General features: G+C 50.1%; 1 protein-coding gene across 2 annotated transcripts; it reads left to right on the top strand.

Annotated features, from left to right (window-relative positions):
- The first annotated feature begins 87 nt into the window (after positions 1-87).
- On the top strand, positions 88-22,027 carry SGTA (small glutamine rich tetratricopeptide repeat co-chaperone alpha). Of its 2 annotated transcripts, none has more exons than XM_090289245.1 (12): positions 88-201; positions 11,324-11,472; positions 12,375-12,478; positions 12,687-12,771; positions 13,812-13,911; positions 15,448-15,552; positions 16,465-16,618; positions 17,438-17,500; positions 18,956-18,993; positions 19,557-19,646; positions 19,870-19,992; positions 20,910-22,027. In XM_090289245.1, the coding sequence occupies exons 2-11, from the start codon at positions 11,373-11,375 to the stop codon at positions 19,982-19,984; spliced, it is 954 nt and encodes a 317-aa protein (XP_090145371.1). In that variant the 5' UTR covers positions 88-201; positions 11,324-11,372; the 3' UTR covers positions 19,985-19,992; positions 20,910-22,027. The 2 variants fall into 2 exon arrangements, with proteins under 2 accessions (XP_090145371.1, XP_090145372.1); XM_090289246.1 differs by having other exon boundaries at positions 93-201; positions 16,480-16,618.
- Positions 22,028-22,921: the final 894 nt, after the last annotated feature.

The raw sequence follows: 22,921 nt of genomic DNA, 5'->3' as shown, positions 1-22,921 counted from the left end.
GTTGCCTTAACGACCAGTTCGTACCCGCCTCTACATTGCGTCACTTCCCGCGCTCTGCCTGGACAATTGAGGCGCCTGCGTAAAATGAGAGCCCACACGGGTCGGTTCCTTCACGCAGGCGTCGCGACCGGGGGTGGGGCCTGACAGCGCCGCGGTGCGCAGGCGCAGCCGTCGGTGGGTTGGGGTTCGGCCACCTGAGAGGTGAGTTGTGGGCATACTGCTGAGCTGGAATGGCATCGGGTCCGCGGCTCCGGGCTTTCGGAGCTCCAGGGCCCGTAAGGGGAGATCGGCCTGGGGCTGGGATCGCGTTGCGATACACCGGGTGTTGTGAGTGGGAGGTGCGGAGGGGAAACTGAGGCCGACCGTCGACTGGCCGTGGTCGGACTGGCCCTCGCCGGCCCTTGGACCCCACGGCTGGGAAATACTGATTCACAGGTCCGTTGGTGCATAACGAGAAGTAAAAGCGCCCCGCACGTAGTGATCGCTTGTTGGGTGTCCGCTACAGTCTGGAGCACGGTCCTTTTAAATCGGGGGATCCCTGTTCGTGGGGCACAGGTCGGGGCTCCTGTGTCAGCGTCGCTGTTCTCCAAGTGGGTGACCTTGGCCAGCCTCTTGATTTATCAGAGCCTTAGTTTTCCCCTCTGTAAAACGCATTGTCCCAGTCCCTGCCTCGGGGGCAGGGGGTTAGGGAGAGTTAAAGCCACAAGGACCAGCTCAAAGGGGCCAGCAGTTAGTCTTATTTCACACTTAGGGTCTTCTGTATATTGTACTAGAGGTGGGACAAATCTGGGCTTGAGGACTAGCTGCACCTCCTCTCTCTGGCTGTGGAAGTTTGGACAAGTTGCTTCCCCTCTCTGAGCAGCACTTTTTCTTCAGTGGGGACTGTAGAAGTATATGTCTCCTAGGGTCTATGTGAGAACATTCTTTAATCGGGTACTGAAGCGCTCACTAGAAAATAACTAGTTTTGTCATTAGGTATCAGAAGATGGTGTACACCCTGTGTCCTGAGTGATGTTCCTGTTTCTCTTGTTTTTATCCCAGCTTGTTTGTTTAGTCTATTTTTTCTCTCCCTAGGCCAGTGATTTTGCCCCACCCCCACCCCCGTGGCACTGGGCAATGGGGACATTTGCGGTTCTCACAACTGGGGTGCCCCTGGCATCAAGTGGTTGGTGGTCCAGGGATGCTGCTCAACCCCCCACAGTGCCAGTGATGGTTCCCCAGAGAATGATCAGCCCCAAATGTCAGCAGTTAAACCCTGCCCTAGACAAGTGATTCTTCACCAGCAGGGCCGCTGCGGTGGTGGGGTGAATGAACTCCAAGAAATGTGCAAGGTTTTGTGTGCACACCCATTTTTGTAGGAAGCAGAAAGGGTGCTTTGCAGTTTAAACTTTCAAGTCAGACTGTCTGGGTTCAAAACAGATTTGTGTTTTCTTAGCTATATGACCTTGAGTGGTTGCCCTTATCTTTCTAAGCCTCAGTTTTTCCTTCTGTAGAATGGGGATTAGGTAAAACAAGACAGCGTCTCAGCAAAATAATCAGGGAACTAAATCCAGTTGAGACCTGTTTTTGTCAATAAAGTTTTGTGGAAATACAACATGCCCAAGGTCATACACATTATCTGTGCCTGCTTTTGCTCTATAATAGCATTAATCATTGCCACAGAGACCCTGTGGCCTGTGAAACTAAAGGAATTTACTCTGGCCTTTTTCAGAACATGTTTGTTGACTACTGAAATAAGCCATTGCATGGACAGTACTTAGCTCAGTGCCTGGAAAATCCTTGGCATTCCAAGGATTTCACCTGAGGTTTACTCCATCTTCTTGGATGGGTGGTGACTCTAAATGGGGTAAGCTCTGCCCCAAGACAAGAGCTGTAGTGTTACTTGATCCTATGTTTTTTGGCCAAGACCCAGCTCCAGCAGAGGTGGGAAACACTCAGTGAGGGTGAAGGAATAAAATGGATTGTAGGTAAGTAGACAAGACGAAAGATCTACTGAAGAGAATGACCTCCCCACAGGAATCTGGTCATGTGGCTCTGAATTTTACAGTAACCTCACATTTTTCTGAATCCATATGGATTAAATGCCACCAAGTGCTGGGGTTCAAAGGAAGATGATCTGATCTGCCCAATGGCTCACAGTCTGCTGGCTGAAAACAGGCCAGGAAAGAGCCTTGGAGGAGGTATTGGACCAGAAATGGGAATAGTACTTGGTCTTTGCTGGAAAAAGAAGGTGTCCAACTCTGTCTGAGCACCTTGCACCCTGGTGCTGAAAGGAGATTAAGAGTTTTCCCGATGGATCAGAGGAAAAGTGAGTAATGGGTTTGAGTGGAGCACAGAGGGTTTGGAGCCTGGCAGGTGACACGCCGATGCTGAGGGGCTGTGTGTGCACACTTACATTTCAGGGAGCTTTCGAGGGTTTGTAATTGTGCAGACAACCTGGTGGCATTTTAGAAGAAACAGGGCTGTGCTTTAGAGAATGAACCCCAGTTCTAGCTTTGGGGCCACCTTTCTGGGGTACTTGAGGTGTCCTAGGTTGGGTGGAAGCAGCACCCACAGAAGTGGAAGGCCATCCTTCAAAAAGGGGCTTCGTCCTGGGGTATGGGGGATAGGTCACTCATGTTAGTAAGGTTTGCCATATTTTTTCCATTTGAGTGATCAATCCTAGGCAGAGAAATAAAAGAAATGGAAGTATCTTTTTGTTTGTTTGTTTGTTTATGATAAAATGAAAAAGTGGATTGAGAGCTGAACGGGATTCTGAAGGTGCCAAAGAGGAGCTGTTGCTGGGATCCCCTGCCACACCCTGGGGCAGCACCTGCCCACCCTCACCAGGCCTATTCCTGTACCCTGCACCCTGATGGTGCTTTCTGAGAGCTCATACAGGCCTCACTGTTAAGAGAGAGTAGGCCTTTGATAATGTTGTCCAGCAGCCAAAGACCTACAAGTCATGATTGTTCCAAAGACACAGAGTGCCTAGTAGCCATCAAGCAGAAGTGCTGTCTCTCTGTGTCAGGCTGGGCTCTGCTCTATCTCTGAGGAGCAGAAAGTTTGTTCATCTTAAAGCCGTGTGTTAAAGTCAGATGTTCCTTGTCCTCCCTGCTTGGTGAGATGGGAGGAGAGGCACCAGTTTTTAGGGACCACCTGTGTCAAACACCATGCTCAGTCCTCTATTGGTGACCTGCAATCCCTTTTCTGCACTTCTGAAACCCAAATACTCAGCACACTTCTTTCAGAAGATTTCTGAAAGTTTGTAACAAAATCATCTGGCCAGAAAATCTGACTTGTGCTGACCCAGAGCCTTTTTTTAAATTATATTTTATTATGCTATTACAGTTGTCCCAATTTTTTTCCCTTTGCTCCCCTCCACCCAGTTCCCCTTTCCCTCCAGCAGTCCCATCACCCCCTTAGTTCATGTCCGTGGGTCGTGCCTGTATATTCTTTGGCTTCACCCTTCCCTGTACAATTCTTAACATCCCCCTGTCTATTTTGTATTTACCAATTAATGCTTCTTAATATCTGCACCATTTCCCCATTTCTCCTCCTTCCCCCTCCCAGCTGATAACCCTCCAGATGATCCCCATACCTATGATTCTGTTCCTATTCTGGTTGTTTGCTTAGTTTTTGTTTTTATTTTTTAGATTCAATTGTTGATAGTTGTGAGTTTGTTGTCATTTTAATGTTCATAATTTTGATCTTTTTCTTAAATAAGTCCCTTTAACATTTCATATAGTAATGGCTTGGTGATGATGAACTCCTTTAGCTTTCCCTTGTCTGGGAAGCACTTCATTTGCCCTTCCATTCTAAATGATAGCTTTGCTGGATAGAGTAATCTAGGTTGTAGGTCCTTGCTTTTCATCACTTTGAATACTTCTTGCCAGTCCCTTCTTGCCTGCAAAGTTTCTTTTGAGAAATCAGCTGATAGTCTTACAGGAACCTCTTTATAGGTAACTCTTTTCTCTTGCTGCTTTTAAGATTCTCTCTTTATCTTTAACCTTTGGCATTTTAATTATGATGTGTCTTGGTGTGGTCCTCTTTGGGTCTAGCTTGTTTGGGACTCTGTGCTTCCTGGACTTGTATGTCTATTTCCTTCACCAAATTTGGGAAGTTTTTCTTCATTATTCTTTCACATAAGTTTTCAATTTCTTGCTCTTCCTCTTCTCCTTCTGGCACCCCTATGATTCGGATGTTGGCATGTTTAAAGTTGTTCCAGAGGTTCCTAAGCCGCCTCATTTTTTTTTCAGTTCTTCTTTCTTCATTGGATACTGGTTGACTGTTTATTTCTTCCTTATGTTCCAAATTGTTGATTTGAACCTTGCCTTCCTTCCCTTCATTGGTTTTGTGTGGGTTTTCCTTCATTTCACTTAGCACAAACTTCACTTCTTCACTTATGTGTTTGCCATACTCAAGCATATCTGTCAAGTCCGTGAGCATCTTTTCACCAGCGTTTTGAACTCTGCATCTGTTATGTTGGCTATCTCCTCATCACTTAGTTCTCCCATTGGAACCTTGATCTGCTCCCTCTTTAGGGCCATACTTCTCTGTCTCCTCAACTGCACAGCTTCCTGTGTTTGCCTCTGTGTCTTAGGCAGAGCTGTCACACCTGTTACATTGTAGGGGGTGGAGCCTTAGGTATTCTCAGTGCGGGGTGAACCATTTAACCACACTGTGGCGCTGTATGTGGGAGAGGGGTCTGAGAGGGAACAATGCCTCTTGCTCAGAGCTCACGTCTTTTCCAGGCACTAATTCCACTTCCCTTATGGGACTGGCACCCCTCTAGCTATTGCCCTGTGTGGTTCCCAGAGTGGGTGGATTTGCAGATGTTCTAGGACTGTCTAAACAAACAGACTGTGCTGAAACTAGCAGTTTTTTCCTCCGCCCCGTCCCCCACTGGTTTTCATAGGCAGAAGCCATGAGGTTTTATTTTCTCCAGAGCTAGAACCTGGTCCTGGGAGTGCTCCCCAAGTGTCTCTGCCGACTTTTATAATGCCTGACTGCACATTCTGCCCTCTGGCCACAGCCTCTGCCTTGCTGCTGCCACCACACCACGTCCTCTCCGCCCCTTCTTCGTCTCTCCTACTTGTCTGGACAAATATTGCTTCTTTATATCTTTGTTTGTTGGACTTCAATGCAGTTCAATTTTCTGGTAGTTCTGGTTGTTTTTTGTTTTGAGGTGATTGTACTTGTGGAGGGTGGCAAAGCGTGTCTCCCTATGCCTCCATTTTGGCCAGAAGTCCAAAGATCATCCTAGAGCCTTTATTTTTCCCACTTAGTGTCTATCAGTGATTTTTAGCTGGTGGGGGTTTGGCCATTCTGGGGATATCTGTGATTGTCACTGCTTGGGAGGTGCTCCTGGAATCCAGTGAGTGGGGGTCAGGGATGCTATCCTCCACCAGTACCCAGGAGGACCCCACCCCCGGAGAATGACCCAGCCTCTATGCCACCAATTCTGAGAAGAAGAAACCCTGTTGCAATTATTTGGAAAAGGAGTGAATTTAATCATTGCTCACACTATACACAAGTGTAAATCCCTGGTGGTCAGACAGTATAAACCAGGGCAACCCCAGCATCTGAGTTACCTCCTTTCTCCTCCCACTCATTGTTTTTATTTAAATCTGTATAACCTTCTAGGACCTCAGCAGTTAGATGGTTATGGAACATAGTCTCCTGGGGTTGGTGGAATCCCCTGATCCAGGTGGGATGATTCTGCCCCCACCTCCAACTCCCACGGGACATTAGACAGATGCCAGGGGTGCTGTTCAGCATCCTCTAGGGCACAGGAAAGTTCCTCACACAGAAAATGATCCATTCGTCAGTAGTGCCTGAGTGGAGAATCCTTGCATTAAGTAGCTGAATTCTCACAACAACCTGTGGAGACACCTCTCTTACCCCATTTTATAGAAGAGGAAAGTGAGAGCATCAACTGGGACGGTTCCAGATGTGACAGAGAAGGCGACATGCTGCTGGCCTTGGGGGGAAATGGCTGAACCTAAGGCGTTATGACTCCAGATGTTGTCCTCCAAGGAAATGGGGTAGCCCTGGCCCAGGGCAGGCTCCAGGGGCCTCTGACTTGTGGGCACTTGGTGTGTCACACTGGGGGGGCGGGGGGGCTGACGTTTGGGATATCACATCAGTAGACCATGAAAAGCCTAGAATCAGGCAGAGAGAGTTGCCTTAAATTAGTTCATTGGGGGCTGGAGGGCTGGGAGCAACATGAGCAAAGGCCCTGAGGTACAGAGGGCCAGGAGCATTGGAAAAACTGAAAGCATGCCAGAAATGAGTGTGACTTTGTCTTTCCATTTCCTAAATCCTCAGTGATCCCTGTTGGTAGTCAACCTCCTCTGGCCTCAGCTTCATCCAGGAGGGCAGGAAGCAGTTATGGTAAAGACCAGATTTCTTTTGTATACTACTCTTAAGCAAACACCCATCACCACCAGGACCTTTTAGTTTCCCAGGAAGGGAATCAGATCCTCCACACACGTGCACACCCCCCAAAACCCACTGTGAATCTCGCATGACCCAGTGCTGGCTCCTGAAGATCAGCAGGGAAACCATGCTCAGAAGTGGTGCCCGGGACACTTAGGCAGAGTCCAGCTGCTCAGCTGTGTGATCTTGCCTTGCCTCCCTGTCTGAACTTGTGATCTGCTCTATCAGACCCTGGCACACCCTCCATCCAGTTTGCTATAATAGTGATTGGGGTGGGGGTGGGGGGTCAGCAAACATAAAGGCCCAGGTGATAAATGCTATCAGCTTTGGGAGACACAGGACATCAAGCATGCTCTGTAGGTACCTACATATGTAAGAATGCAAAGCCACTCTCAGCTAAGCAGACAGCTGCCCCAGTGGGACACCTGACTTGTGTTTTAAAACAGACTGTGCCAAAGAACCCAGGTCCTGGGATCTCAGAGGTTTATATCCTAAGGGGAGGACCTTTAAAAAAAATTTAAATAGTAAGATAGACATAAAATTTACCATTTTAAGTATTATTTTTAAGTAATAGCTCAGTGGCTGTAAGTACATTCACACTGTTGTGCAACCATCACCACCAGCCATCTCCAGAATTTTCTCATCTTCCTAAACTAGACTTCTAACACTGACTCCCCCTCCCCCAGCTGTCACCCACCATCTACTTTGTCTCTGTGGGTTTGACTCCCCTAAGGAACCCCTGCGAGTGGAATCACACAGTATTGTCCTGTGTCTGGCTTATTTTACTGAGCATAATGTCCTCAAGGTTGACCCATATTGTAGTATGTGCCAGACTTTTCTTTTTAAGGCTGTATAATATTCCATGGTGTGTATGTATGGACCACATTGTGTTTATCCACTCCTGTGTCCATAGGCATTGGAGTTCTGTCTGCCTTTTGGCTACTGTGAATCATGCTGTTATCTGTCAAAAATATGTGTAAAACAAAAACATTTTGGACATTCTTGGAAGCATGTCTGTCTCCTTGAGTTTGGAGGCTGGCAGATGGCCAGTTTGCTCTCAGGACCCTGCAGCTGGAGAAGACAAGTTACCTTTTGGGGCTTCACTGTCTTCAAGACAGGCAGGTTGTGATTGATCTCCATGGGACCCTGTGTGTCGCCCCCAAGATCCTATGGATCTGGGGCTGGACATTTGTACCTCAAGGTCTGACCCGTTCTGATCCCAGACTTGGTTCCAGGGATGCTCTTGGGCCAAAGGCATTTGCTTGGTAAAGGCTCATTGTGTCCAGAAATAGGAGGGAATCTCGTAATCATCCCCCAAGAGTTTTCCATGGGTGGCTGTAGCTTTTCTGTTCAGCTGTACAAAACACAACTATTTTAAGTTTTCCCCCTTTTTTAGAGATTGAGATGTAATTTACATACCATAAAAAACAGTAAAGTTTAGTATATACACAGAGCTGTACCACCATCACCATGAGTTCCAGAACATCCCATCACCCCTGAAGGAAGCTGAGTCCCCATTAGCAATCACTCCCCAGTCCCTGACAACCCTGGATTTGCCTCTTGTGGGCATTTCACTTAAATGGAATCACACATGCTGTGGCCTTTTGTGTCTGGCTCCTCTCCTTTCTTTTTAATAAGCATTTATTGGTGGATATGTTTCTTTATGAACCAGAGACAGCGCTCAAAAGATGGCCAGCATCACTCATCTTGACTGCCCTTGCACCGCAGCTTTTAGGTGCGCTGTCAGCCAGCTTGTAAAGCCTGGGAATTATGACTTGCTCTTCTGATCCCTGGCTAGTGACAGGTGAACGATGATGCGGTCAGGAGGACTGCTCCTTGATTTCTAAGGGGCACAGACTATTCACCCCACTGGAGATGTTTTAGGGGATCAAGACACTTCACAGCGTGGCTCCCAGCCATGCTGAGTGGATATGAGGGGCCTTGGACAGTATGGAGGTCCCTGTCCCACTCTTGTGTTCTCTATATGGGAGCGAGATGCAGAGGTCACTGTATGGTGGGAGTGAGGTGTGCAGTGCAAAGTGCCAGGTGCCTCACAGGCTCTTGGGTAGCAGACTCCTTGCACATATATATATATATATTTTTAATAAAGATTGTATTTATTTACTTTTCCAGAGAAAATGGAAGGAAGGTGTAGGAGACTGCTCCTCGTGGTTTCGGGAATTGTAGCCAATCTGTGAGCTTGGCCTTCCCGGAAGACCTCTAAGTCTCAGTGGAAAACCAGAAGGCTAAGAGGCACACAGGACCAAAGGCCACTCAAGAGGGTTCCCATGGGAATTGGATTTAAATAATGCATATTATGCTTTGGAGCTTGTTAACTATAAACAATCTGTAGCTAAAAATGTATGAAGCCTTGAACCTAATGCCAACATAGCATCAAGATGTTTAATAGACCCTGACATAGGAATAGAAATATTCTCGTGGTTTTTCTACGTATCGGTTTTTCTGGTTGAAAGTCGATACTCAGTGCTCCGTCCTCCGCATGGGAAGCCTGAGGGTCACCGCAGGCGGCGGAATCCCCGCTCCGAGCCTCCTACGGCGGTGAGTCCTGCGTCCCCGTGACACTCCGCATTCGTGTCTGGAAACCTTGTAGCCTTAGGGCCCGTGGTCTGTCTGCCTTCCTGCCGATGGACGCCGCCTGCCTCGTGATTTTCCTGCTGAAAGCTTTTCCCTGGGCAGCCCCCCACCGCACCCCGACCCGACCCCTCGCCTTCAGCACCTGGGGCGATGCAGTGAAGGCCTTGGCGCCCCTGCCCTGTCGCCGCTCTCGGGCCCCGGAGCCTGCATTGCGCCCCGGCCTGGGGATCTGGAGACACCCGCCCCCTTTAATACAAGACCCGAAGCTAGGAAGGGCACAGTTTCTGTGGGGTGGGACTTAGGAGGGGAGAACAGTGTGTTCCCAGAAGAGGTGACCTGACCCCCCGCGGGAGGGCCTTTGTGGAAGCGGTGGGGGTGAAGGGCCAGAGAAAAGGGAAGAAATAGCAGGGGAGCTGGGAGGGCAAACACAGGAAAGGACAAAAGTGCAGAGAAACGGGGACGAGACAGAAACGCATCCATACACAGAAACACAGAGGAGTGGGAAGCAGGGGAACCCAAATGTGGATGAGTGGTGATCTGATGGGATGTGGGTGATTAAGTTGTGAGATAACCGTTTATGGTTTTATAACTATTTACTTTAACATTTGCTGAATTAAAAAAAAAATCAGATAAAAAAAAAATAGACCCTGACATAGACTGGTCACTGTGTTCTCTATGGATATCTGTAATTAGTAACTGTCAACTGTAACCCAAGTGTCTGAAAGCTTATTGATGATTCATAACTCTTGACCTTGAATCTCCTGAATCTCCTCCTCAGTAAAAGGCACGGGAGACGGAAGTTCTGTGCTCTTCTCCACTAGAGAGATTTGCCACCTCCCATCCCTCCAGAGAAAATACAGTGTCCTGAATAAATTTGTTTTCTCAGCCGTGATCCTGAAACCTCTGCTGGAAAGGGAGTTTCCAAGCTGGGGTGTTGGAGGCAGGACAGCCTCAAGGAGGGAGAAAGAAAGGGAAACAAAACAGTGATATACGAAAGAAACATCACTTGGTTACGTCTCGCATGTCCCCAGTGGGGGAATCTGACCCACAACCCAGGCGTGTGCCCTGACTAGGAATCAAATCTGTGACCTCTCAGTTTGCAGGCCAGTATTCAGTCCACTCAGAGAAGGAAAACTCTGACTCCAAAAAACCTCTGCTGCTTTGCGGCATACCTCTTCAGGGGAAAGGCTAAGGGAGTAAACCCCGACAGAAAATCCGGAGCCGGAGTCCCTAAGGCGGTTTGACGTTGTAGTCAACACCGGCAACTCCTGCGGCGCACCTGAAGCCAAGCTGTATTGACTCCGTCTTTCCCTTGGATCCTTCAGCTGCGAAGAGAGGGGGGGTCTGCTGCATGGGCAACAGCAGACCCTCCATATCACCCTGCCCAGGCTCTGTAGCTTCAGCTTCACTGGAGAGGACACTCCAGCGTCATCGCAAGATGTCGATTCAACACGAGAGGAGACAGATACCGTGTCACTCCCGAGTCGGACTGCACAGCCATTCTCAGCGGTGCAGATAGACTCTTAAGAAGCTACACCATCGTCTCTCGAGACGGACGGCTGCCGACGATTCAGTCCACTGAGCCACACCATCCAGGGCGTCCTCGCATGTTTATTACTCTCACCTCAGCACCAGGACATCAGAGACTGGTGACTCTATGTTGGCGGGCCATCCTGGGCATTGTGGGGGGTTGAACAGTGTCCCTGGCCCCACCCATTCAGTGCCAGGAGCATCCCCAGTCATGACAATCACAAATGTCTCTGGACACAGCTCAGTGTCCCCTGGGGCAGCGTCACACCTGGCCTGGCAGTACAGAATGTTGCAGAGGAACCCAGGAGGTCTTCAGGCAGCCTGGAAAGGGGTCCATGCTCTGCAGGGCCTTTTAATCTGCTCACGCCACCCTGTGATACCTGTGTCACCCTTTGGTCCCTCGGGGGCATCAGGACTTGGAAACCTAGAGTTCATAGACTAACAGGGCTCCAGCCCATGAAAGGCACCCCTCAGGGCGTCCCCCATTCAGCTGGTGTAAGGGTGAGGACTGCCAGGGCCGTGTTGCACTCCTGTGAGAACAAGGGGGAGGACTTAAGTGGGTGTTCTGCCCGCCCACAAGCCCAAGAACAGGGGCTCTGAGCCTGGTTGCCTCAGTGTCTTATCTGTGAAATGGGATCCTTAACTTTACCTCACAGATAAAAGTGGCAACTGTGCTTGGGTGGGGGATATACTTTCTACAGATTCCTGCCTGGAGCAGGACCTGTGTTGGGTGGAAGAGTGCCTGGCTAAGCAGCCCAGTCCTCGTGCTTTTGCTTAGGGTCTGCAGATCCTGAAAACCCCTGGGCACCATCTCTTCCTGTCTCAAGATGGATAACAAGAAGCGCCTGGCCTACGCCATCATCCGTTTCCTGCATGATCAGCTGCGGCATGGGGGGCTCTCATCTGATGCCCAGGAGAGCTTGGAAGGTATTTACGGACCTTCCTCGGCCCTGGGATCAAAGTGCCCTATCTCCAGCTTTGTGCCCCCACCGCCTCCTCCCACTCCTACTTGTCTTCCTTCCCACCTTCCCTTCCCTCATGGGTTCCTAGAACCACCACAGGGTGGGTATAATAGGCCAGCACACTTGCCCAGCCATGGACGCGAGTCCTGTCCTTGTTTTATAGGCAAGGCAGCCGCCAAGGCCTGGGCAGGCACAGGACTGAGCTATCTGGCCTCCTAGCCCAGGGACCTTCCCCCACCACAGGGTTCCCCCCCGCCCCCCCATCCCCCCATCGCTTTAGGCCAGGCTTTCTGTAGGAGGAAAAGGAGGCATATCCTGGAGCAGAGGGTAGGCAGGGCAGCCCTGCACAGGTGGCTACAGGTCTCCAAATAGTTCCTGTCTGTCCCGAATGCAATTGTGCAGCCCTAGGAGGGAACCCAGTCATGAAGACTGGGGTGAGGGGTGGTCTGGTCTCAAGCTCCAGGTTCCAGCCCAGTTCCTGGGAGGTCCAGCAGTGTCACTGGCATCTGGCTCCCCATGTGACACTCTAGGCTCCGCTCTGCAGGTTCCCAGCCAGGTGGCTCCAGCATTGTGAACCCCCAGAGAGCCCTGGTATCACCCACCTAAGCCTCACTGGGCAAGGTCAGCATCTTCCTCCACGCTTCCTTGCTGTCAGGACTCAAAGGCATGACCATTCTTCCTGAGTCTTCTGAGGCTCTCGACTTCAGGAAGAATCCAAACCAGGGCTCGAGGGGTACACACTGCACAACGTGCCTCATGGTCTCTGCCAACCCACGTGAAGAAAACTTAAGTGTGAGCCATGTCCCCTGAGCCCTGATCATAAACTTCGGTACATTCAGAAAAGAATAACCTTTGTGTCCCTTGCAGTTGCAATCCAGTGCCTGGAGACCGCTTTTGGGGTGACGGTGGAAGACAGCGACCTCGCACTTTCTCATACTCTTCCAGAAATATTTGAAGCTGCCGCAGGCAAGGTAAGCCTCAGGGCTGGCCGCATCACCACCCAGAACAGTAAGAACAGCATGTACCTGCTGGCTGAGGGAGTGGGGTGCCTCCATTGCGGGCACTGGGCCTGCACTGCTCTCCTTCAGAGCTCAGCAGCCCCTGATGGAGTGGGAGGCTCAAGGTGCTGGGTTTGGGAAAAGGAGGACAATGGGACTGCCATCTTTTCTTTGGGGCTAGGAGATGCCGCAGAACCTGAGGAGCCCTGAGCAAACCCCACCTTCAGAGGAGGACTTGGCCGAGGCAGAGCGCCTCAAAACCGAAGGTGAGAGAAGGGTTCTCCATCCCCACTGCGCATCTTACCCACCTGGACTCAAAGGGCTGCGAGAGGATGAGGCAGGCTGGTCCCTGCTCTGAAGCCAAAGGAGGGGTGTTGTTGGGCAGTGGATGGCAAACTAGCCTTTGGAGATGGCTGCCCGGGTGGGGATGGCTTTTAAGAACACAGATGTGATGGCATGGAGAAATCAGAGCCTCGCATACAGTGGATGGTGATGCAGGCAGCTGCTGTGGATCTGACAGCTTCCCAAATGGTTTAGAGTGATCACATGATCCCACAGTTCCACTCCTGGGAATGTCCTCAGGAGACACCCATACACACATCCACAAAAATGCTTATACATGAATGCTTACAGGAGCACAATTCATAGTAGCCAGAAAGTGTAAACCACCCAGATGTCCATCTGCTGGTGAACAGATACATTCAAGGTGGCCTATCCATGCACTGGACTATTACTCACCATGAAAAGGAATGAAACACTGACACTACAATGTGGGTCGACTTTGAACATGTGATGTTCAGTGAGAGAAGCCAGACACAGAAGGCACACAGTGTGTGATTCCATTTATGGGGCATGTCCAGAGCAGGCACATCCACAAAGACAGGGAGTGGGTTCATGGTTATTAGTGGCTGGGAGGGGGCAATTGACTACTGATGAGGATGGGTTTGCTTTTCATGGTGATGGAATATTCTGAAATTAGATGGAGCTTATTGTTGCATGACTCTGAATATTCTTAAAAAACAACTCAATTGTACACTTCTAAAGGGAGTTTTGTGGTATGTGAATTGCATCTTATTAAAACTGGGCTATTTCTGAAAGAAGATGCAAAAGTGACAGTATTTGAGACTTACTGTCCCCAAGCACCACAACCAAAGCTGTGACAGCTGCCATCACGAAGTGCTGCTGAGGCCAGCCCTGTAAGACACTCACTGCAAACCACACCCTCCAGCCCGAGTGTTCATCCTGGACCCCTCAGGTCTCTATGAACAGCCAGTTTATGCTTTGTTTTGGTTTTTTTTCTCTTTAGGAAATGAACAGATGAAAGTTGAGAACTTTGAGGCTGCTGTGCACTTATACGGGAAAGCCATCGAGCTCAACCCTGCCAATGCCGTCTATTTCTGTAACAGGTACCTGCCAGGCCTGCTCGGAAGCCACACTGGCTAATCTCACATCCTGGTGAAAGGGATGGACTGTTGTAGTGTAGGTTACTGATTGCCCCCTCCACATTCCCAAATACACATAGTGTCAGGCGGTCAGTGAACAGTCAAGAGTTGATGATAATGTTAAAATTAGGTGGCACTGTTCTCTACCCAGAAGTGGAGCCAAGGAAAAAACCCAAAATTTGTTTTTGTTTTTTTTTTAATTTATTTGTTCGTTTATTTTATTTTATTTTTTTTAGAGAGAGGGGAAAGGAGAAAGAGAGGGAGAGAAACATCAATGTGTGGTTGCCTCTCACTCACGCCCCCAACTGGGGACCAGACGTGCAACCTAGTCATGTACCCTGACTGGGAATCGAACCAGCGACACTTGGCTCGCAGGCCGACGCTCAATCCACTGAGCCACAGCAGCCAGGGCCAAAACCCAAAATTTGGATAACATGTCATGCCCATGTTCACAGCAGCATTGACAATAGTGAGGAACTGTGTCTGGCCTGTACTTTTTCTTTTTTCTAAACACTTTATTGTGGTAACATTGGTTAATAGCATTGTATAAATTTCAGGTATACAACTTTATTATATGACATCTCCATGTGTGCTCACCACCCAGTCTAGTCTTCTTTCTGTCACTATGTATTTGACCCTAGCCTGTGCTTTTACTTTATCTTTTTAAAGATTTTATCTATTTACTTATATATAGAGAGAAGGGAGTGAGAAAGAGAGGGAGAGAAGCATTAGTGTGTGAGAGACACATTGATCAATTGCCTCACATGCCCCCAACTGGGACCTGACTTGCAACCCAGGCATGTGCCCTGACTGGGAATTGAACTGGCGACCCTTTAGTTCACAGACCGGCACTCAATCCACTGAGCCACACCAGCCAGGGCCTGGCCTGTGCTTTTAAAGGAAAAGCCACATTAGCTGTTACATGGCCTCACTGTATGGAACCTTGTGCTAATGAGAGGCACTGAGTGGAGAGCAGGAGGCAGCATCACACAATTAGTATGGAAGATGTGGAAACACACAATTGTATAGAAGACACCAGAGGCATTGTCTGCCAAAGGTTACCCACTTCACCTCTGGGGTAGACGTGCTTCTGTTTTTGTTTCTTTCTTTAAAAAACTCTTTGGGGAAATAATTCTAGATATGCAGAAGAGTTGAAGAGAGGGTGCAGACTTACTTGGCAACATAAAATGGGCATGTGCTTCACCCAGCGGGAAGAGCCTGCACGGTGGAGCCCTATGGCTGTGGGTTCAGAACCAGGTCCTGTCACTGCCTGTCTGCATCCCTTGGCCTCAATTTCCCCTGGTAAATGGGGCAGCACCACCCACACAGCCTCCCAACACAGGTGCCTAGCAGACAGGTGCCTCATTCATCTCACAGTGTTGCACACCCCTTCACAGACCCGTATCTTACAGATGGGGAAATGAAGTCCAGCCCCTACATGCCTCCTCCTAAGTGGCCAGTAAGGGACACAACCTTGACCGCCCTGCTTTGTTTCCCCAGAGCTGCAGCCTACAGCAAACTGGGGAATTACGCAGGGGCCGTGCAGGACTGCGAGCGGGCCATATGCATAGACCCGTCCTACAGCAAAGCATATGGGAGAATGGGGTAAGTACCTGGGTAGGTGCCCCTTGTGGGGCCAGGAGGAGCCAACCAATCTGTCTGGGCCTGGACTGCTCCTACCCCTGCATCCACCACATTCCTCCTTTTCTGATTTTGTGGAGGGTTTTCTATCAACAACCAGCTCTTCTAATGCTAGTTGCAGATCCAGCCATTCAGTTCAGTCCTGACACCACCTACCTGGAGTTAGTCAGATTCCACAGGTTCAAGGCTCAGCCCCACAAGACCAGCCCCACTTTAAACACCAGTCACAAGTCCGGGTCATCACCTGTGTTTTTGACCAACCAGCTGTAATAGGGGTTTCCCATGACCCCCTCTGGATGGATAATTCTCTAGAACAGCTCACAGAATTCAGGAAAACAGTTTACGTACCTTTATCAGTTTATTAGAAAGGGTACAGATGGAACAGCCAGATGAAGAGGCACACAGGGCAAAATCCAGCATGGTCCTGGATTTTGGGTGCCAGAGCCTTTGTCCCTGTGGAGTTGGGGGTGCACCACCCTCCTGGCACATGGATGTGGTTACCCTCTTTAGTTGTGATCAAAGGGGGCTCCTTAGGAATAAGAAAGGACACACCTGTGACTCAGAAAATTTCAGGGACTTTAGGAGTTCTCTGCCAGGAGCAGGAACAAGGACCAAATAAACATCTTTTATCTGACCAACACTGCCCCCTCCATCCCATGGACCTTCAAAGCCCTTGGTATTGGGTACCAGCACTAGGACACAAGCATCTGTGCATTTGAATTGTCATATGTCCATTCTCTTAGCCCCTCCTCTTGTGTTTGCTCCACTGGAGTCCAGATTGGACAAGGAACGATGACATTGACATGTAGACAGTTTGTGGGGTGGGGGCCAAGGGAGGAGCCGGAAGCTCCCGCGTCCCTTCCCTCTCATTCCCAGCATCTCTCCCTCCAGTCTGGCGCTCTCCAGTTTGAACAAGCACACGGAGGCTGTGGCCTACTACAAGAAGGCTCTGGAGCTGGACCCCGACAACGAAACATACAAGTCTAACCTCAAGATAGCGGAACTGAAGCTGAAAGAGGCACCCAGTCCCGTAAGTCCCCCTGGGAACAAGGGGTGTGAACCTATCAGGGAGGCAGAGCACAAGCCGGCCAGCACAGCCCTTGGAGGGCTGGGCTGACCTGTGTGCATAAAATGTCTGGGCTGTCGGGGGACCTGGTGTTCATTGAACCGACTTTGAGGTGCACATACAGAAGTGCCTGTCAGGAGGGAATACGGCTTTACTCTCATAGATCCCCAGAACCAGCAGAGAACACACTGCAGGGCCACACAGAGAGGAACCAGGGTCAGTCATTAGGCAAAGGGAGCAGAGGAATGTGGACCAGAGCCATTACTATGACTTCATGGGAAGGAAGGGGTGATGCAGGGGAAGCAGGCGTAGGATTGGCTGGTTTGAGTAATTCCTGGGGGCTCTGGGGTAACTAGGGCAGGGGGATAGTGGCCCAAGTGTGAGAGCCCTATAGAGGAGGGGGTGGGAGTAGGGTCTGGGATGACTTACTTGCATTTGACAGGTACACTTCTGGGTGAGTTATTGACTGTCTAGGAATATGTCACCCCTGGGAGGGCCAGTTGACCCTCCAGGGTCTTATCAGGCCCCTGATGTTAGAGCATCAGAAAATGAAATATGTGGTTAACAGTGCTTTTACCAAGTGATGGACACCTGGGCTTGTGCCTTTTACATACACCCCATCCATCTGGCCTCGCTACTGAGGCTGAGAACGCATCTATTTGAGCTGCACACCTCTTAGAACTCCAAATGGACCCCACACAGGGTCTTATCTCTCAGTTCCTGAGGCCAGTATCATGGTCCTATGACTTGATGCCACTAACAGTGCTTTCCTCATCCCCACAGACAGGAGGGGTCGGCAGTTTTGACATCGCAGGTCTGCTGAACAACCCCGGCTTCATGAGCATGGTAATAGCCCTCATTTCCCCCCAGCAGCATCCTCGCCCACCACGGGGCTGCCACATCGCTGCCTGCCATAGACCAGGGCCACTGGCGCAGCACCATGGATGCTGGAACCCGGGCCGTTCTCTGGGCTGAGGGCCTGCCTGGTGTGTTAAGCAGTATCCCTGGCCCCACCCACTCCATGCCAGGAGGACCCATGACAACCACAAATGTTTTAGTTGTCATGTGTCCCCTGAGGGCAGCATGGCCCCAAGTAAGACCCTTGGTATTGAGCACAAAGGACAAGCTAAATCCTTCCTCTCCTGGCTGAATAACCTGGGATAACTACCTCTCCTCTGCCCCAGCATGGTGTTCTCGCAGAGGGACAGTAATAGTAACGTGGCCACACCTGCAGGTTCAGATGGGACAGCAGAGCGCTAGATGTCTCCAAGATGTTAGTGCCACCAAAGACTTAAGTCTGGAGGCACTTCTGTCCTTGGAGAGTAAGCTCCAAGATGTCACTTCTGAGGGCTGGTCCTTGCACTCACATGTCCATTTCTAGGTAACCTTGCTTGGCCTGAGGCCATACTGTTGACTCATGAGGCCTCAGGCTGCAGGGTCTTAAAATAGTCAGGAAGAGAAAAATCCAGAACCACTGGCAATCAGAGAAGCATCCCACTATGTCAGGAAGCATCTTACTTTCTAAAATGGCAGAGGTTGTGCTATCATTGTAGGCCTACCCCAGAGTGAAAGCTGGCATCTCTGTCTGTGGATGGGGATCAGTGGGTACCAGCTCTCCAAAGGGCATTCTGCGCAAGGACTCGGCCTCACAGCAGTCCTTTTGTCCTTATCTGCCCAGCCCCCGCTGGTTTGTGTGCTTATATTGGCACAGCCATGCCCATGCATTTACACATTCCTGCGGCCTTTGGCAGAGTTGATTGGTTAGGGTAGAGACTGTCCTGGAAAGCCAACAGTACTTAACCTCTGGCCCTCTACAAAAAGTTAGGCAGCCTGTGAGCAATGGACTTGGCAGGCAGCCTTCAGTTCCTACCCTGACCTGGTTTCTAAGGAGACGTCCTCAGTAGAGAAGCAAAGGCACAAAAATGCCTGTTGCGATGTTGTTTACTGATAGAGTGAAACTGGGGACTGCCTGGCTCCCCTATGTGTTCAGTAACCCCCTCCCCCCAGAAAAAGATCTGAAATACATCCACCTGGTAAAACCTAAGGTGCCAGCATAAAAATGATAGATGCCCTGGAGGAGTATCCTCAGATAGGGTCCCAAATGGGATCAGAATGGTAAAACTAGTGAACCGTGAGTCTCAGCGCAGGGAGGAGGAAACGAGATGTAGGGAACAGTGGGGAGAGCAAACGCCCGGGGTGACGTGCATGCTATGCTGGGGCAGGAGAGCTCAGGGTGCTTGAGAGGGAGCGTTCTCAGAACATGTTGGAAGCTGTACTCTCACAATCGATTCTTTCCTTCAGGCATCAAACCTGATGAACAATCCCCAGGTTCAGCAGCTGTAAGTGACAGCCCTTCTCCCCTGGGTCTTATGCTTAAATCTCTCTTTATTGTGGTAAAACACAGAAGATTTCCCATTTTAACTATTTAGTTTACAACTCAATAGCATTAAGTGCATTCACAGCGCGTGCAGCTGTCATCACCATCTAGTTCCAGAACATTCCATCACCCCAAAAAGAAACCCCATCCTCATTGTAGTCATTTCCCTTCCCCCAGTCCCTGGCAACAAGTAACCCACCTCCGGTCTCTTTGAATTTCTCTGTTCTGGACATTTCACTTATATGGAATCACATACTGTCACCTTTTGTGTCAGGTATTTCTCAGTGTCACTTGGGAACCAGAATTGCTCCATTAAGAATCACTGTCTTTAGGGCAAAAAGCTGATCCTGGGAAAGCAGATGGAATTCACAGGGGCTGCCGTCATGGAGAAGGGTGGGCCAAGGGGACCTGCCAGATAGTGGCAGAGAACATCTCTTACCAGTAGAGGCCAAGGGCTGAGTGGAGCCACTGCAGGACTGGGAGGGCTGGGCCACCCTGTGTGAGTTACAGGCTCTCTTCTCGCAGCATGTCTGGGATGATCTCTGGCAACCACAATCCCCTGGGGACTCCTGGCACCAGCCCCTCACAGAACGACCTGGCCAGCCTCATCCAGGCGTGAGTAGATCTGTGTAGTGGGGATGCCATGGGCTGGCAGGGGCATGCCACATGGGAAAATAGGAAGTGTCAGCTCTGTGTCCTCCAGTGAGTGGCCACACTGCCCTTACTGGGGTCACATGTTGAGGACTCAGGACAAATGCCTGGGGGACATTTCTCTGTGATCGACAGGGGAGTGGCTAGGTATGTCCCAGCCCGGCTGAGCCTGACACCTTTCTCACAGGGGCCAGCAGTTTGCTCAGCACATGCAGCAACAAAACCCAGAGTTGATTGAGCAACTTCGAAGTCAGATCCGAAGTCGGACGCCCAGTGCCAGCAATGATGACCAGCAGGAATGACCACCTACGTAAGTCCCCTTTGGGTGCCTGGGTGAAGGTGGTGCAGGCCCCCTTCTAGGTGTTTTTACCGAATTTTGCTCCTCCTCCTCCCAACTACCATAGAGAGACACGGGCTTAAACCCCACAGGTTTTGGAAGGGCTGGTACCTGAGTGTCAACAGGCAACAAGTGTGCATAAAGTGATGACAGTGCTTTTCTTTGCATCCATGTAACATGTCTGAGTGGCCCCAGTGGATGCCAGATGAGGACGCCTGGGCAGAAAGAGGATAGGCAGGTACCTGGCCTCTCCTTCATGCCCGGGTGTTCTGCCTGGGTTCCGTGATTGGGGGTCATGGGGTTGTTTTGTTTTTGCTGTGAGGTGATGTTACATATACAGTTCCTTAAAAATATACTCACAAGGTCCTTGGCAGCCTTTGCTGGCTTGGTTAGCCATCCCCCAGGCCCTGACCTCCACCCTGTCTGTCTCCAATGCTTCTTCTCCCTGGGGATGTGTGGCAGGCAGCTTTCCTTCTCAAAATGTTCCCTTCCTGCTGTGGTGTTACCTCTTTATTTTGTCATTGTCCTCCTCACATTTTTTATTTACCCATGATTTTCTAAGAAAAATGTAAAGGAAAAAACAATTTTAATCTTTCCATGCAAAGCAACTAATGTTAATATTTGGGGGACTTTTTTGGTGGGGGGACCTTAATGTTAAGAAGAAAAAACAGCTCAGGTCAATTTTGTATTCATCACTCATTGGAATCTTATCCCAGCATTTTTACATCTGGGCCCCAGAACCACCTGTGGTGATGGCTGTGCTGTTTCTGTGCTTACACGGCAGTCACAGGCCACACAGAGGTGGACTGAATTGAGATTTCATCAGCCATGGTTGTGCCCTCAAACCTGGGCACCTGCCTGAATGACCACCTGCATGTCTTGTCCTTCAGCTGTTCCAGCACCATTGGGTTCTTCCTAGCTGACTGGAGCCTCCACGTGTTCTGCTGTTTTCTTCTATTGGATTGCCCAAGAGGAAAAAAGAAATTGGACCTGCATGAGATAGATTTTTATGCTTTTATTTTTTTCCTTCACCCCCCCCCCCCTTTTTAACTCCCTTATGGCTCCCAGGCCCTTCTTGAAACAGAGCCAGCAAGCTATGAACACAGGCCAGCACCAATCTCCAAAAACCCAGGCCCTAAAGTATTTGCTAGACTATTCCAGAGTGGGGATTGTCCTCAGACCACTCTTCGAGAATCTGCCGGTCTTATTTCCAGCCACATCTGGAGCCCACTGTAGGATCCTGCTCACTTGGTCTATCTTCACGAGAAGCCTCTTTTTGAGTCAACTTTGGCTGCTCAGATGAGTTCACTGCCACCCACGATGTGGGCACCAGTATCCACCAGGCCGTCGGACCACAGGTTTTTGCATGAGGAACTCTAGTTAAAGATTTCTAAAGACATTGTCATTGCCTGTCGGGAGTGGGGCTGTCTCGGGGTGCCCAGGGCCAGCTTCTGGGACAATCGAGCGTTTTAATAGATGTGCTTTTCACCCCCTTCAATCCTTCTTCCCCAGTACTCACACCCGACAGACCACGAGGGCAGTGACCATGACCTTCCTGCCTGGCCTGCCGAGCAGTCCTAGCCTGCCTATGTGTCTGGGCCCATGGACTCCCAGAGGGCTCCACCTCCTGTTCTGGGGCCCTTGGGGCCACCCTCTCAGCCTGCCATTGCCAAGCAGGCAAGAGCTGCCTCCAAGGAGGGCAAACACACAAGCCAGGGCTGGGTAGCCTGCCCAAGATGCGAGGTCACCATGGACATCCTTGCATCCCCTGCTTGGGCAGGGGGTTGGGGGGAGATCTGCTGAGCTCCCCCATGCTGGCAGCAGTGTTGGAGGCTCCCTGATGGTCTGCAAGCTTGACCCGGTGCTGTGTGATAGGAAACTAGTATGAAGAACAGCCACTTCCAGCCACTTGCCATCATCACATGGTTGGTAAGGTGGACCTAACTCTTGAGTGATAGGCATGGTGATGAGAGTAACGTGTGGGGAATAAATAGACATCGTGACCTCTGCCTGTCTCTGCATTAACCACTTGGCGCCACCCTTGCCCTCCTTCCCCAGCCTGGAGTTTCTAGATTACCCAGGGCCTGACATGACATGACTATAAGCTTTTGTGCCAGAGGTCACAGGTGGTTCCAGAAATATCAGACTTCTGGGCTGTTTCATGTTCCTTCACCTTTGACCCCACTCACAATCACATCCCCCATGTAAAGGGTGACCCCAGGGATCAAACTAGACTGCTAGGTTTGCAGTAAGGTTATTGTGCATTGCTCTCCTAGTGTGTGGTCTTGGCATACAAACTTGCTGTTCAATAACCCAAAGACCCTCCTGTAACTTGCAGGGGAGAGATGTTCTAGACAGGAAGGAGCCCAGGAAACTTCAGGGTTCTGTCCCTAAACCTTTGTGGATGTGTAATAGAAAGCATTCCATAGTCATTACATAATTCTCGAGTGCACACTCAGTTCCTACATACAGCGTTCCATGGTGTGCACCATCATACCCATTCCACAGGAGAAAAACACTGAGCTGCAACTCGAGCTCACCCAGCCCTTGAATGGCAAACCTGGTGCTAGGGCCTGTGTTGGGAGTGGCTGACTGAGGACCCCACCTCTGTGTGAGGGCTGCTTGCTCCAAACACAGATGAAGAAATGTCATCGGGCTCAGCAGATGTCAGTCCTCCCACAGTACAAAAAATTTACAAAATAGGGACTGGGAGTCAGCAGCCCCAGAAGCACTCAGTCTGGTATGGACAGTAGATGGGGAGTTGGAAAGAGTGAGGCCTATGCCTGTCTTACCAAGCCCATCAGGCGTAATTGTGGCAAGAATTACAACTGTTGACACAGAGTTCTGGCATCCAGTGGGTGGAGGCCAGGAATGCCACATAACACCCCACAGTGCCCAGACA

Source organism: Furipterus horrens, unplaced genomic scaffold (genome assembly GCF_987537825.1).
Source record: "Furipterus horrens unplaced genomic scaffold, mFurHor1.1.pri manual_scaffold_10, whole genome shotgun sequence".
NCBI classification, from domain to species: Eukaryota; Metazoa; Chordata; class Mammalia; order Chiroptera; family Furipteridae; genus Furipterus; species Furipterus horrens.
The sequence above is the reverse complement of the archived record's forward strand: the minus strand, read 5'-3'. Positions and strand labels throughout refer to the sequence as shown.